The sequence below is a fragment of the Misgurnus anguillicaudatus genome, chromosome 20 (genome assembly GCF_027580225.2).
Source record: "Misgurnus anguillicaudatus chromosome 20, ASM2758022v2, whole genome shotgun sequence".
Lineage (NCBI taxonomy): Eukaryota > Metazoa > Chordata > Actinopteri > Cypriniformes > Cobitidae > Misgurnus > Misgurnus anguillicaudatus.
This window is the reverse complement of record NC_073356.2, coordinates 26,375,956-26,388,735: the sequence shown is the minus strand read 5'-3', so window position 1 is coordinate 26,388,735 and position 12,780 is coordinate 26,375,956. Positions and strand designations below refer to the sequence as shown.

General features: G+C 37.9%; 2 protein-coding genes across 4 annotated transcripts in view; one reads left to right on the top strand and one right to left on the bottom strand.

Moving 5' to 3' along the window:
• Positions 1-9,349, bottom strand: part of kcnh8 (potassium voltage-gated channel, subfamily H (eag-related), member 8) — a 61,600-nt gene extending 52,251 nt beyond the window's left edge. The window contains exon 1 of one of the 2 annotated variants that reach the window (XM_055220162.2): positions 9,235-9,349. Coding sequence is in view for 1 of the 2 variants with exons in the window: in XM_055220161.2 (XP_055076136.1) it covers positions 1,253-1,328 (76 nt within the window). In the remaining variant the exon portion in view is untranslated. Of the gene's footprint in view, positions 1-1,252; positions 1,473-9,234 lie in introns of those variants that run through there. The other variant, XM_055220161.2, reaches the window with a different exon arrangement.
• On the top strand, positions 3,855-12,334 carry satb1a (SATB homeobox 1a). Of its 2 annotated transcripts, none has more exons than XM_055220167.2 (11): positions 3,855-4,181; positions 5,033-5,306; positions 5,391-5,570; positions 5,719-5,845; positions 6,845-6,968; positions 7,276-7,387; positions 8,660-9,042; positions 9,228-9,416; positions 9,497-9,652; positions 9,912-10,094; positions 11,084-12,334. In XM_055220167.2, the coding sequence occupies exons 2-11, from the start codon at positions 5,132-5,134 to the stop codon at positions 11,651-11,653; spliced, it is 2,199 nt and encodes a 732-aa protein (XP_055076142.2). In that variant the 5' UTR covers positions 3,855-4,181; positions 5,033-5,131; the 3' UTR covers positions 11,654-12,334. The 2 variants fall into 2 exon arrangements, with proteins under 2 accessions (XP_055076142.2, XP_055076141.2); XM_055220166.2 differs by having other exon boundaries at positions 3,856-4,181; positions 9,228-9,422.
• Positions 12,335-12,780: the final 446 nt, after the last annotated feature.

Below are 12,780 nucleotides of genomic sequence, written 5' to 3'. Positions count from 1 at the left end.
ACAACAAAAATGATCTAGCTTCGCACAGCACTAAGACTTACGAAATCAAGATTGGCAAGAGCATTTCTACACTGCCCTGGTTGTGTACCTGCATTACTCTTATGTAATGACCATAACATCCATCCACTGAGAAAAAAACGTATACAGTCTCACTGCTCACTGTTGATGCTCTCCACATGTACCATTGCAGTCACTGTAGATGACACCTAATGTGTTGTTCTCCGTTATGTCATTGTCATTCCTGCGCTATTCTCAGGCATGTTACCTGCGGCAGCTCAAGGTGTGACAGTCGCACAGGTATTTTTCTGTCCCTGAAGGACAAACAATAGTCACGGCTTAGAAATATAAGGGTTCAGCAGGCCAAAGGACACTGCATCCTGTGTAGAAGATTTATGTGGTTAGAGCTGCACCTTGTGCAAAAATAAAACAAACTTGGTCCATTACTCAAACCTATAACCTGACTTTACAGGGGTTACCTTAGAGGCAAACAAATTACCTATAAAAAGTTTAAAAAAAATAAAGCTCTGTCTGTTAGGAAAACAATTCACAGTTCGGAGAAGTCCCAGTGCTCCGAACATAGCTCATTAATTTAGATCAGATGACAGGCATTGAGGATCACTGTTTGATATCAAACTTTTATCATGCCTGAAAGTATGAGACATAGACCAGGCACTAATCCATGCGCCTTGAGGTAAAGTACCGTTCTGTGGTTGACCAATTATATTTGATCGATGCTGGTCTTTACCCAGGGCCACGTTGAAGATTTCATCACGATATTAAGCCTGTCCCTTTCGCATATTATTTGGTCAATTGGTCAGAACTGTAATTAAACAGACATCAAATTGTTGTTATCAATCCTGTTATCAAAATTAAGCATTTGAAAAGGCCAATTGATGTGCAGTATAAGCCACCCAAGCCTTATAAACTGCACAGGTGCCCTGACTGAGAGAGTAACCGTGTGCGCTGTCCATGGTGCTGACCGAGTCAACTTATTCCTAAGCTTACTATTTACATTCACATTAAACAAATGCCTATTCAAAGCCACTTACAGTAGATTCAAGCCATGTATTTTTTTATCAGTATGTGTTTTCCCTTGGGGATCGAACCCATGAGCTCTGAGCTGCCAATTAAAATGGCAAAATTGACAAAAGGAAACTATCCACTATACATTCACATGAATAAAAACACTTCTTTTTAAATCACTAAAGTTTTTTACACACTACCAGAGTTGAATGAATTCGCGATAACTCACGTGTGCCGTCAAAGCGCGTCGCTATAGTATCCAAAAATGTGTTCTGTGGCGCGAGCAATCCCTTCATAACAGGCATTTTCCCGCCCTGGTATCGAGTTCCCCATCAAAGTGACGCGGCGTTGTCGGAGACAAAGGTAGAGACAGTTTTAAGCACTCCTGTGAAACTGAGCCTTACAGACACGGACGATCCTGTTCCCGTTCAAGCGCGCGACACTGCCGGACGGGATGCGCGTGCTCGTGTTACTGGGAGGGACCCCTGCAGGTGCGTGTCAGGTAAAAAGCGTGTTGTGTAAGAGGGTAAAGATTCAATCAGGTGTTAAGTGCCACATCATTCAGTAGATAAGATTACCTATGCTATTAAAATATAGGGGGAATACGCTTTAAGGAGCCACAGTTAAAAGCACATTAAAGATAAACGTGCATTAAAATTAGGGATATAATTGGGCTGCTTCATCATTAGTGGGTACATCCACTTTAGTCTCCTTCATTTTGCATTGTTAACATGAAGGTAATTAATCATTTCCAGACTATGGCCCAGTTAAGTCAGTTTGTGTGTGTATGTATGAAAGAGAGAGAGAGAGAGAGAGAGAGAGAGAGAGAGAGAGAGAGAGAGTCCGGCCATGACATTGTACAACCAAAACATTGTACAACAAGACGTGATTTTTCATTCTCACATTTTTTTACGTGTCTGTGTTTATGCAATGCCAATTTAATGTTTTTAACCTAAACAAAAACAAAGAGAGAGAGAGAGAGAGAGAGAGAGAGAGAGAGAGAGAGAGAGAGAGAGAGAGAGAGAGAGAGAGAGAGAGAGGGGGGGGAGACACGATGAGTAATTATTTAAGAAACACAGAAACGTTATACACAAAATTAATAAATCCCATTATTTGCTCAACTATTTTAATTAAAGAAGGGGTTTCATTAAAGCAGATGGACTAAAACTTAGTTAAAAAGAAAGTATCAATTTATCACATCAAATCTCTACTCTGTGTCAAATGTGCTTTTATATTAATCAATCTAGCAGCGTTTGTCGCCCTCTACTGTTCATATGATTGAAATCCCGAACCGTATATTGTTCATAAGTTCATTTTCATGTTTTGTATACTGCACTACTTTTGAATTATAAACTTATACGCCGCCATACCCTGAAAACATTTTAAGCATTAAACCAATAACCGAAACAAGTTATTTATTGTTTATGGTCTATTATTGAGGATTAGTCACTAAAGTATGTTGTACATGTTATTTAGCCGTGTTTTCGCTATACACATCAATCCTTACACAGATAATTTCAGTAAAAATCTGTGTAAGGATTGATGTGTATAGCGAAAAGGCTGATTTAGAGAACAAGAAAGTGTACACTCTTAAACTAATGTATTAAAATAACACATCTTGTGTCTGATAACACATCTCTGTGTTATTCTTGGAACAACACACATTGTGTTGCTTTAGCACATCTTGCATTGTCCCTTTTATTTATTTGAACTCAAAATCAACATGAAATAACACATAATGTGTTTAATAGGATAACACAAAACGATGTGTTAAAATTAACACATCCTTTCTTAAAGTGTATTTGCATTTAATGAAAACATAAATTATTCTGTTACCTTGACACATTTACATTTTTGACAATTTAGCATATTTATATCATATTACAATTATGCGATAGAAATGTGTTTTTCATTTGATTTTAATAATAGGCAACGTAATTACAGACATAAATGAAGGCTGGCTCATTAATGAAATAGAGTGATTGCCGCATGTGGTGACTCTCATGTGCTCAGGTGCAAACAAACATTAATCACAGGGAGAAAACCTAAGATGAGACTGATTAAGAATTTTTAATCAACTAAGAATCTATAACTGAAACCATAAATGTATCATTATACCAAACGCCCCCCCTCCACACACACACACACACACACACACACACACACACACACACACTTATACCTTGCAGTATTAATCCCGAACTGTCAAGCCTATATAGTTCTAAATTCAACAAGAGCAATGTATTGTTAAAATGGATCAGAAGCTTCTGGGCTAATAAAGGGAGGTTCAGGTAGATTGGGACAAAGATCCTGCTCAATGTTTTGGGTCCAAATCTTTAAGTCGTATCCATATCTGTAATTCTATAATAGTGTTTATTATAGCATGATTGTAGCAAATTAAAAGTTAGTTAAGGACAAGCATGTGTGTTAACTGGTGTTTAGGTGAAGTTTCGAATAAGGATTATAAAAGCAGTTTGAATCAGCACTATTGTAATGCTACATAACAGTGTATTGTTATTAATGACATATTCATGACTATAAAGCAGATAACGTTAACCAAACGAACTTTGCTAAAATGCATAATTGTATTAAATAAAACAGGCCTACTGAACAGTGATATCTAAAATTGAGTAACTGAATATAGACAAACATATTGTTTCTTCTAGAAAACAAAATGCAAGAGATAGATTCGAATTACCCAGCCAGCAGTAAAGTGTGTCCTACTTAATGCGGCGTGCGCAGACCGATCAGCGTATGACGTCAAAGTATCGCGAGAGCGTTTCGAACACACCTCTGCTCTGACAGGAGGCATATTCGCTGAACTCTGACTGGTTTACATTACGGTGACATCACATCATTGCTCGTGGGGCTGCCCAGAGGTTTAATGACGCGTCTGTGCTCGCGCAGTATATTGTGCGAGCCGTTTTTCTCCATGTTTCTCCATTTTTGTGACTCACGTGTGTCAGATTTTACGGGATTTTTCTTTTCGTAAAGGAGCTACACGCACATATACGTAGGGATAAGAGCCTCCGCTTCTCTCGCTACCGGACAGGCGTGTTCATTCTGCGGCGAGTGTTTCTGAGGGATCCTGGGACGCGCGCTCGATCTGCTGGCATGTTCGGGAGCGCGTCTGGAGAAATAAACCCAGTGGCACCGCAGTGAGTGATTAATTATGGTGGGGCGAAGAAAGGCGATTATTTTGACGATTGCATATAGAGGATCGAGTAGGCTTTAAACGCAGCACCTGTAGCCTTGCTTTTAAAAATAAAAACTGATGCATCTTTAACGTCGTCTTTAAATCGACTGCTGTTTTATGCTATAGGGGTCCGAGAGACCCCGACATGTAAGACATTTTTTAATTAATTCAAAATATTTATGCACTTTTCAAACGTGTTATCTTAAAACGTTGTTTCTGTTTGGGATGTCCGTAGGATAAACATTTGAATTTTTTTATTAAAAACAAAATGAAATTATTAAAAAAGACAGGTTTGTACTAATGCAGGTGTGCATACAATTTAAAAAATGTATGCATTTATTATTTAGGTGTATGCCTGAGTCTAAAATAAATCACCTTATATGTATGGGACAGTTGAAGTAAGCTTATTTTTTCCATATTTATGAAGGCTACAACACTTTATATTATTGTTGATTGCAAGGCAATACTATTGTTTTCATGCATACTTATTAATGGTGCTTGTGATGCAAACATCCCTATTATTATCTTGCATACTTATTAATGGTGCTTCCGAAGCAAACCATCACTATTATTATCTTGCGCATACTTATTAGTGGTGCTTGCAAAGCAAACCATCACTATTGTTATCCTGCATACTTAATATTCTGAGTTTGGCCATTGCAAGCGCCACTCAAATTTTCTTAAGAAAAAGTACATACTGTATTTACATGTTCATATTGCATAGATATGAAAAACAACAACCTTTGGACTAAGGAACCAGACCATGTCAACCTTAGCATTAACAAAAGCTTTTTCCCCTGTTAATGCATGCAGGTCTTACAGCAAATGTACCACCAGTCTGCCTCTCTGCCTACACTTTTGCTCCTTGTCTTCCTCCTTTGCTGGTGTCTGTGATAACTGAGCATCAAAAAGATGGACCATTTAGCAAGCACTAGTAACAACCATGCACCAGTTCTCAGTGAACCATCCTATCCTCCCTGTAAAATGGCCCGAATGGAAAATGCTAAAGACTTACCTGTATCTGGTGTGACACCTGTGAGCCTGGCCTCAAAACAAACAACGTTATCACACACCACCAAAGGCAAAGGTATCTACAGGAATGCTCAGACAAACAAAGGCATTTTACAGTTAGCGATCGATGCTGGATTAATCATATGCTCCCTCCAAACAGGCTCCAAATTGCTACCTGTGTTCTGTGTAGTGGAACATGGTGATGTCCCTCCCTCTGAGAGGAAGCGATCAGAGCACGCCGAATTTGTGTTGTTGAGGAAAGACCTGCTGTTCAACCAGATTACAGAAGCCGCATTACAAGATCTGGGGTACACACACACTGCAGCTGCGCTGGCTACAGGTACAAATACGCAAGGGACCATTAACATTTACCAGACTGATAATTTCAACGTTTTTGGTCGAAATTTCACCTACTTACAAGAAATATCGTTTAAATAGCAATATTAAGAGAGTGCACATTGTCATAAATATATATTTGTCTGTGTTAGGTCAGGTTCAAGTTGGCCATTGGAACCCTGTAGCCCTATCTAGTGTGACAGACACCTCTGATGCAACAGTAGGAGACATGCTTGAAGACCTTTATCATGTTATCACCTTAAGAATAAAGCTAAACAGGTACAACATGCATGCACGCCTATTTTAAAATCCTCCTGCGGTAAAAAAAAGTTTTTATTGTTTTTTATGTGGTGTTTCATCATTCAACACCATTGCTGAGTATTTTCTCCATAAGATGTAGGTCTCATTCCGCCGATTTGAAATCCCCTTGGTTTTCTACGTCACAAACATTCACATTATCAAAGATGAATGAGTGGATCAGTAGTTTGAGCCATATATATTATGTATGGATGCTGCATAGACTTGGCGCTGAATCGTTTGCAGCACTGCTGCTTCAGCTCTAGTTCTCTAATACTAATACGTGCAGTGTAAATGCTCTAACCTGTTAATATCAGTGCTAAAAAAATTGTGCTGTAAATGCACAATTCAGGTATGCATTGTGTGAAACCAGACTTAGCAGTTATGTGTCTGAAACTGCAGAATTCAGCATCTATTTACATATATATCTAGGTCTGAGGTGTTGTGAAAGAGTGGAGGCGGGGACTAATTTCCATATTTATAGGTCCATGTATACTAAACGAGTCAAGAGTGTAGAGTTACATTCAAGCTGTTTTAAAGCATGAAGAAATGACTGTCACAGGAAACACTTTTACATATGCTATTATGATGCTCAATGACGAGTTTTAAGTGATATAATTATTGAGTACAGAGGGGCTTTAAGTTTACCATTTCAGGAATGCATCATGTAACTTTGGACACAATGCATTCTTGAATAAAAAACAGAGCTCATACAAGAATGAAAAAACAAAAATGAGTCCATTCTGTGTATACAGCCACTTATATGATTTATCAGAATGATGAACTGCTCTTTGAGTATTAATGCTGCACATTTTCTGTGTTCTAATTTATGGTTAGGGATTATTTTAGTAATTATGACTTTGGTATTAATAATAATTTCAAAATTATTAAAGTCATTATAGTTATTAAAAATGTAAGAAAAAATATTTGAAATAGTTAGTTGTGAAATAACAATAATAATTTGGGATTATTGTAAAACAGGGTTTCTAAATTAGAGGACTTGCCTGCTGAGCAGTGGACTCATTCTACTGTCAGAAACGCCCTCAAGGAGCTGCTCAAAGACATGAATCAGAGTTCACTGGCTAAAGAGTGTCCATTATCACAGGTACACAGCATGCATTCTCACAAAACACTCTTTACAGACAATGTATATTCACATATCTACAATCTATATACCATTATACTTATTGCAATATCAAGGACCTCACTTAAGGGCACACAAGTTATCAAGAAGTACTAAGAATGAGCTATTAAATGTTTAACAAAGAGATAAAACAATAATAAGAACATACACTTTGTACATTTAGTTTTAAGGCACACTGAAAGACCAAATTCAATATGCGCCAAACTTTTTTTTTTTTTTTTGCATGCTCATCTACTTACTATCTTGTTATTTTTATTTGTTGTTAAAGAGCATGATTTCATCAGTGGTAAATGGCACTTACTATGCCAGCATCTCTGCTGTGAGATGTCAGGAGTTTGGCCAGTGGTACAAACACTACAAAAGGACCAAGTCTATGATGGGTATGTAACTATTTTTGGTGAACTATAAAAAGTTTTGTATTCATGGGTACCAAAGACGTCACTTCCGCCATCCCGCCGCCATATTTGTGTCCGTCTTGGCAGTGAACACAGCATATCTAATGCACTAAATGGTCACATTTATTAGTTTAATTAAGAGCTTACCAGAGACAAAATACTGATTTTACAATGTGGATTTAGATGTCGGCTGCCAGTCAGTCCCTCCGGTTGTTCGCAATCGCGGAAGAGCGCAAAATCAACAAAATGTTGCATTTTTGGTATCCTGCATTATTTGTCATATACTGTATAAAATATTTCCAGAAATTAAAAATGTCTCATAAAAATAATTAAATGTAATATCTCTGTCATTATAAATAGAGTAGACAACTTGGTGAATATCTTGGCTTTAATTTACTAACGCGCATAAACAATCCCTCTCATAGCACGCTGTATCCCTTTATCATCAACAGCCCTGCACCCCATAGTTTACAGTGAATCACATCTCCTGAGTACACATAAAACCATTATCTCTACTATATTTTTAAGTTTAATGGTAAGTTATGATGCATTATTACCATGACGATACACACATGAAAAGTCCTCGTGAAACCTGCTTGGCGCACCTGCTGTCTCATATGCAAGGATCTGGTAAAGCAATATCATAATGTACAATTTATTGTTTTGTAGTCCTTAAAATAAGTTGCTGGGACACAAAAAGTCTGTCCATAACATCTCAGCGGGAACAAATGTGCACATACGCTCATAATTAAGTACAAATGTCCATTGGCGTATATAAATGTGTATAAAAAGGTTATGTGTAAAGTAAAACGTTTAGGAAAAAGGTGGTTTAGGACGTATGAATCCATTACTTTAAGCTTTTAAAATGACAGCTGTTTTATTTAACTACTTGAGAACTTTTTACTATTCATTTAATATTAGGCAAGCATTTAAGTTATCTTTGGTCACATCTGATTGAAGGCAATCCTTTATTCCGCCGATTTAACTCCTTTGGAATAGAATAAGATTGTAGTTCGGGGTTCCTTTGATGACTGTTGTTACAGCCAACATCGCAACATATCCCGGGCAAATTGTAATCTTGTTGTGAACTTCCTGGGAGTGTTTTATTCATCTTTATCTGGTAGTTGTGGCTGCTGAAACCATACAATAAAGCAGGGTGCGCAACTGTGACCAGACACAAAACGGCGACGATGACACAACGTGCCGTCACGTGGTCTGGATGAATATGTACTAATAAACATTTTTACTTCGTCTCAGGTGAGACAGAGAGACCGGGCAATCAACTCTCATCCTCTAGCCAACCCACTGTCTACCAGAAACCCACAGAAAGTAAAGGGGCGGAGCCACATGGTGTTGTACAGATGCAAGCTGGAATGCCTGGTTTAGTAATGGCTCAGCTCCTATCACAGCAGCATGCCATGTCTCAGCTGCTCACACGTGCTCACACGCACCAACATGGGGCTTATCCCACACCACTAAAGACTCCGCCCAAGTGCAATGTGTCCCCACCCACAGTAACCCAATGTCCCTCTCCTGTCACTGATGTATCACCTGAAATTTACACTTGGGTTCGCGAGGAGCTAAAGAGAGCAGGGGTTTCCCAAGCCGTGTTTGCACGAGTGGCCATTAATAGGACTCAGGTAACATTTTTTTATAGTGCAGAACAATGATAATGCTCCAAACCATTGGACACTTTACACTTCTTTATTCACTGCCCAAATTTCAGTAGAAAACACATAAACAACACAGAACTACCATGACATAGACAGGATGTAAATGTGTCCGTCTCTGAGTACCTGAAACTCTGTTCATTTGTGTGCATTAGGGCTTACTTTCAGAGATTTTGCGCAAAGAGGAGGATCCACGTTGTGCATCTCAGTCTCTTTTAGTGAACCTCAGAGCCATGCAAGGATTCCTGCAGCTGCCGCAGAGCCAGAGAGACTCCATCTATTTGGAGGAAAGAGAACGTAACATCAACAGTAGCTACAGCACAAGCGCCACCTCTCCTCTACCTGTGCAGGTTCACAAATTCAAATGCTATTTCTTAACGTGTGCATACCATGACATCATAACAAAACATCTTTTTCACTACAGGCGAACCTTTCACCTGTTACCAAGGAGTTTGTAGTGAAAGTGGAGTGTGATGGTTTTGGAATACACTCTGGCATCTATGACGAAATACAGCAGGAAATGAGACGAGCTAAAGTGTCACAGGCCATGTTCGCCAAAGTCTCTGCAGGCAAAAGCCAGGTGCATATGTATTAATGTATGCTACAAAAAATTGGTGCAGATTGCACAAGGAACCTTTGACCTCATAAAATACTGTGATGGTCCTAAATAATTATTATTTGATTGTATTATTCACATGCTTAAAAAATTACAGAATAATCAAAGATGATACATGTTTAAAAAACTATCCATGCAGTCATGTCCAATAGAGTAAATATATGCTGTGTGTGTGTGTGTGTGTGTGTGTGTGTGTGTGTGTGTGTGTGTGTGTGTGTGTTAGGGCTGGCTGTGTGAGCTGCTACGCTGGAAAGAGGAACCATCACCTCAGAATCGTACATTGTGGGAAAATCTTACTTTGATACGTCAGTTCCTAAATCTCAGCCAATCAGAGCGAGATGCCATATACGACCAAGAGAGTTATACAGGGCAGACACTCACAAGAGCTCTAAGTGAACCACTGCAGGCGAGTGTTTACATGCATATATACACGTACTTATAGTATGATACTTATGCAAGACTTATGCAAGTAAACTACTGAACTTCTTACTTCTTTTTAGAAGTATTCTTATAATAATCAGGATAACATACAGTTAGTTGCACATTAACCTCCTAAGACCTGAGCTTTGGTTTGGCTTGCATTTTAGATATTTTCCAGCTATTTGGGGTTGGGAAGAACCAATAAATATAATAACTAGAGCTGTCAAAATTATAAAATTTGGCTGACGGATAATTATTTCATACATTTTGACGATTATGATGATTAATTGTCTGTTTTATTGCTTTGACATTTAATTCTCATACATTTTTTGTTTGTTTATAAAATTATTTTCACAGATTGTTGTGATTATTTAAATTAAACCTTTTGCAAGGTTTACCTGGCAGTAAATATTAATACACATAACACATATTTAAAAGTAATTTGATACAATCTCGTTATACAGGTGCTGCAGCTCCCCTTGTGTTTTTAGAGAGATGTGCAATCATTGCGGTGATCTGAAATCATCGCAATGAGGTCAAATAATCACGATGAGACGATTATTTGATCATTGTGACAGCCCTAAAAATTACCAAATATTTTTCATTGAACATGAAGCAGTGTAATTGTCCACGTTTGTGTACAACAGGATCCAGTTACACAGAATAAAGTATTATGGTGCAAACAACAAAAAATGTAATGTCCGCGTATGTGGACACACCTGGGGCCCGTACCATGAAAATGGTTAAACAAACCAAAATAATCCATCATTTGTCGGCTTTCATTTATCGGCCTAATTTTGCTATCAGACCGATAACCGATAATATTAAAAATAAGCAGTTATCGGCCGATAACGATATGTCGGCCGATATATCGTGCATCCCTAGCCCGCGTATGTGGACACACCAGGTCTTAGGAGGTTAATCCAAAAATAAACCTACACTACCTATAATCTATGTCTTTAATTTATTCCAAAGGCTATACCACATGCGGCACCTCTAAAGCAGCATCAACAACTACTTCAAATTTTACCTCAACACGTCAAACCCTTCCCACTGCAACAACTCACCACTGGAAGTTACAGTGATACAACTCAGATGGGCCCAAGCCTTCGAGGCACATCTTTACCACCAGAAGCCCATGCAATCCTACAAAGTTTTATTCAGGAAGTGGGACTACATCCAGATCAAGAGGCAATTCATACACTATCTGCTCAGCTGGGTGTGGCCAAAGAGACTGTCTGCTGCTTTTTTAATGGTCGCAACTGGCATAGTGAGAAAGAAATTGACAAGAGAGAAGAAGCAGACAGGAATGGAAAAAGAGAAGATGATTACATGGAGGCAGAAGAAGATGGAGAATGCAGGGATACAAAGACAAATATTCAGAGGACAGAGGAGAACAAAATAACAGGGACAGATGGCATTGGTATGGTGGAACAGAACGCATCTACACAAACTCGTTTCATTATTACTATTAAAGAGGAGGAGCTCCCTTGTAAGGAGGAGCTTGATGGAGGCCCCGCCTACTGCCAATTTATAAACTCCTAAAAATATATAAATGACACGTACAGAGCAGTGGGCCCTGTATGGTATGACAGTTGTATTTATTTAAGGTTTAGCACAAAAAGTATTCTTTCATTAAGACCTCAGACTTTGGATGAATTACATTATGCATAAAGCAGTGATTGTCAAACTGGGGGGTGGGAGATGGACATTTTATAAAATGCATACATTTTTCATAAATTTGGTGTAATTAAACCTTGGAAAATAAGGCTACTAACCAACAGCACTGCAATTTATTGTTTAATACATTTTGTTTAATTCAAATTCAAGAGGTGGGGGGCACGCCAAAAAGTTTGAGAACCACTGGCATAAAGCTTAAACATGACTGTTCTTCTTTAAAAATGTTTTATTAATATTATTGATTTGCTATTCTAGAGATCTATTATTAATGTTTGTTTCTCATTTTCTGTTAAATTCCCAGTATTACAGCAGAATCCTTCCAGGCAATGTTGCTTTATGTAAACAGTAGCATATTCAACTAAGAACCATCATCTCTTTTAGAAGCTAATGCCAGTGACCCTGAAACAGTGATGTATTATGTATGTTTAGAAGCAAACAGCACATTACTGTGTATAGAACAAAACACAATAGAAACTGCACTTTTAGTTACAGTGAATAGTTCTCTCTTTACTGATGGTGCATTAAAGTTGTATTGTTTGAATTGTTCATTATATCTCGAGTGACCTTATATGAAAATGTTAAACATTGATGTAATCTTGAATATAAGTTTGACTAATGCTAATGACTGTTGTTAAAATAGGACATTATTAGCATAATCATGTCACAATGGTGTTTGCCCTAAACAACCATCTTACCATTCAGGTGGTCATTAGGAAGATTTACCATCTTTATTGTACAGTACCATCTTACCTGAAGAGATATTTCAGACCTAATGTTGCTGGTTATTTATCTATAGAGATAACTTTAAAACTGTTGTTTTCTGAATTTGAAATCGAATCCGGGAGGAGACTCCATTGTCTAAAACATTTATTTTAGGAAACGTAGTCAATATTTTTATTATTGGTTATCATGGTATTAACCTTTTTTTACATGGTACCATGCTTGATGATATTTTTGTATCTAATCACACAATTTTAAAAGACACTATTTGC

Coding starts and splice junctions, on each gene's coding strand:
- satb1a (XM_055220166.2), top strand. CDS start 5,132: ATGGACCATTTAGCAAGCACTAGTAACAACCATGCACCAGTTCTCAGT. Junction 5,307..5,390: donor ACACACCACCAAAGGCAAAG/GTATCTACAGGA, acceptor CCCTCCAAACAG/GCTCCAAATTGCTACCTGTG. Junction 9,043..9,227: donor TGGCCATTAATAGGACTCAG/GTAACATTTTTT, acceptor TGTGTGCATTAG/GGCTTACTTTCAGAGATTTT.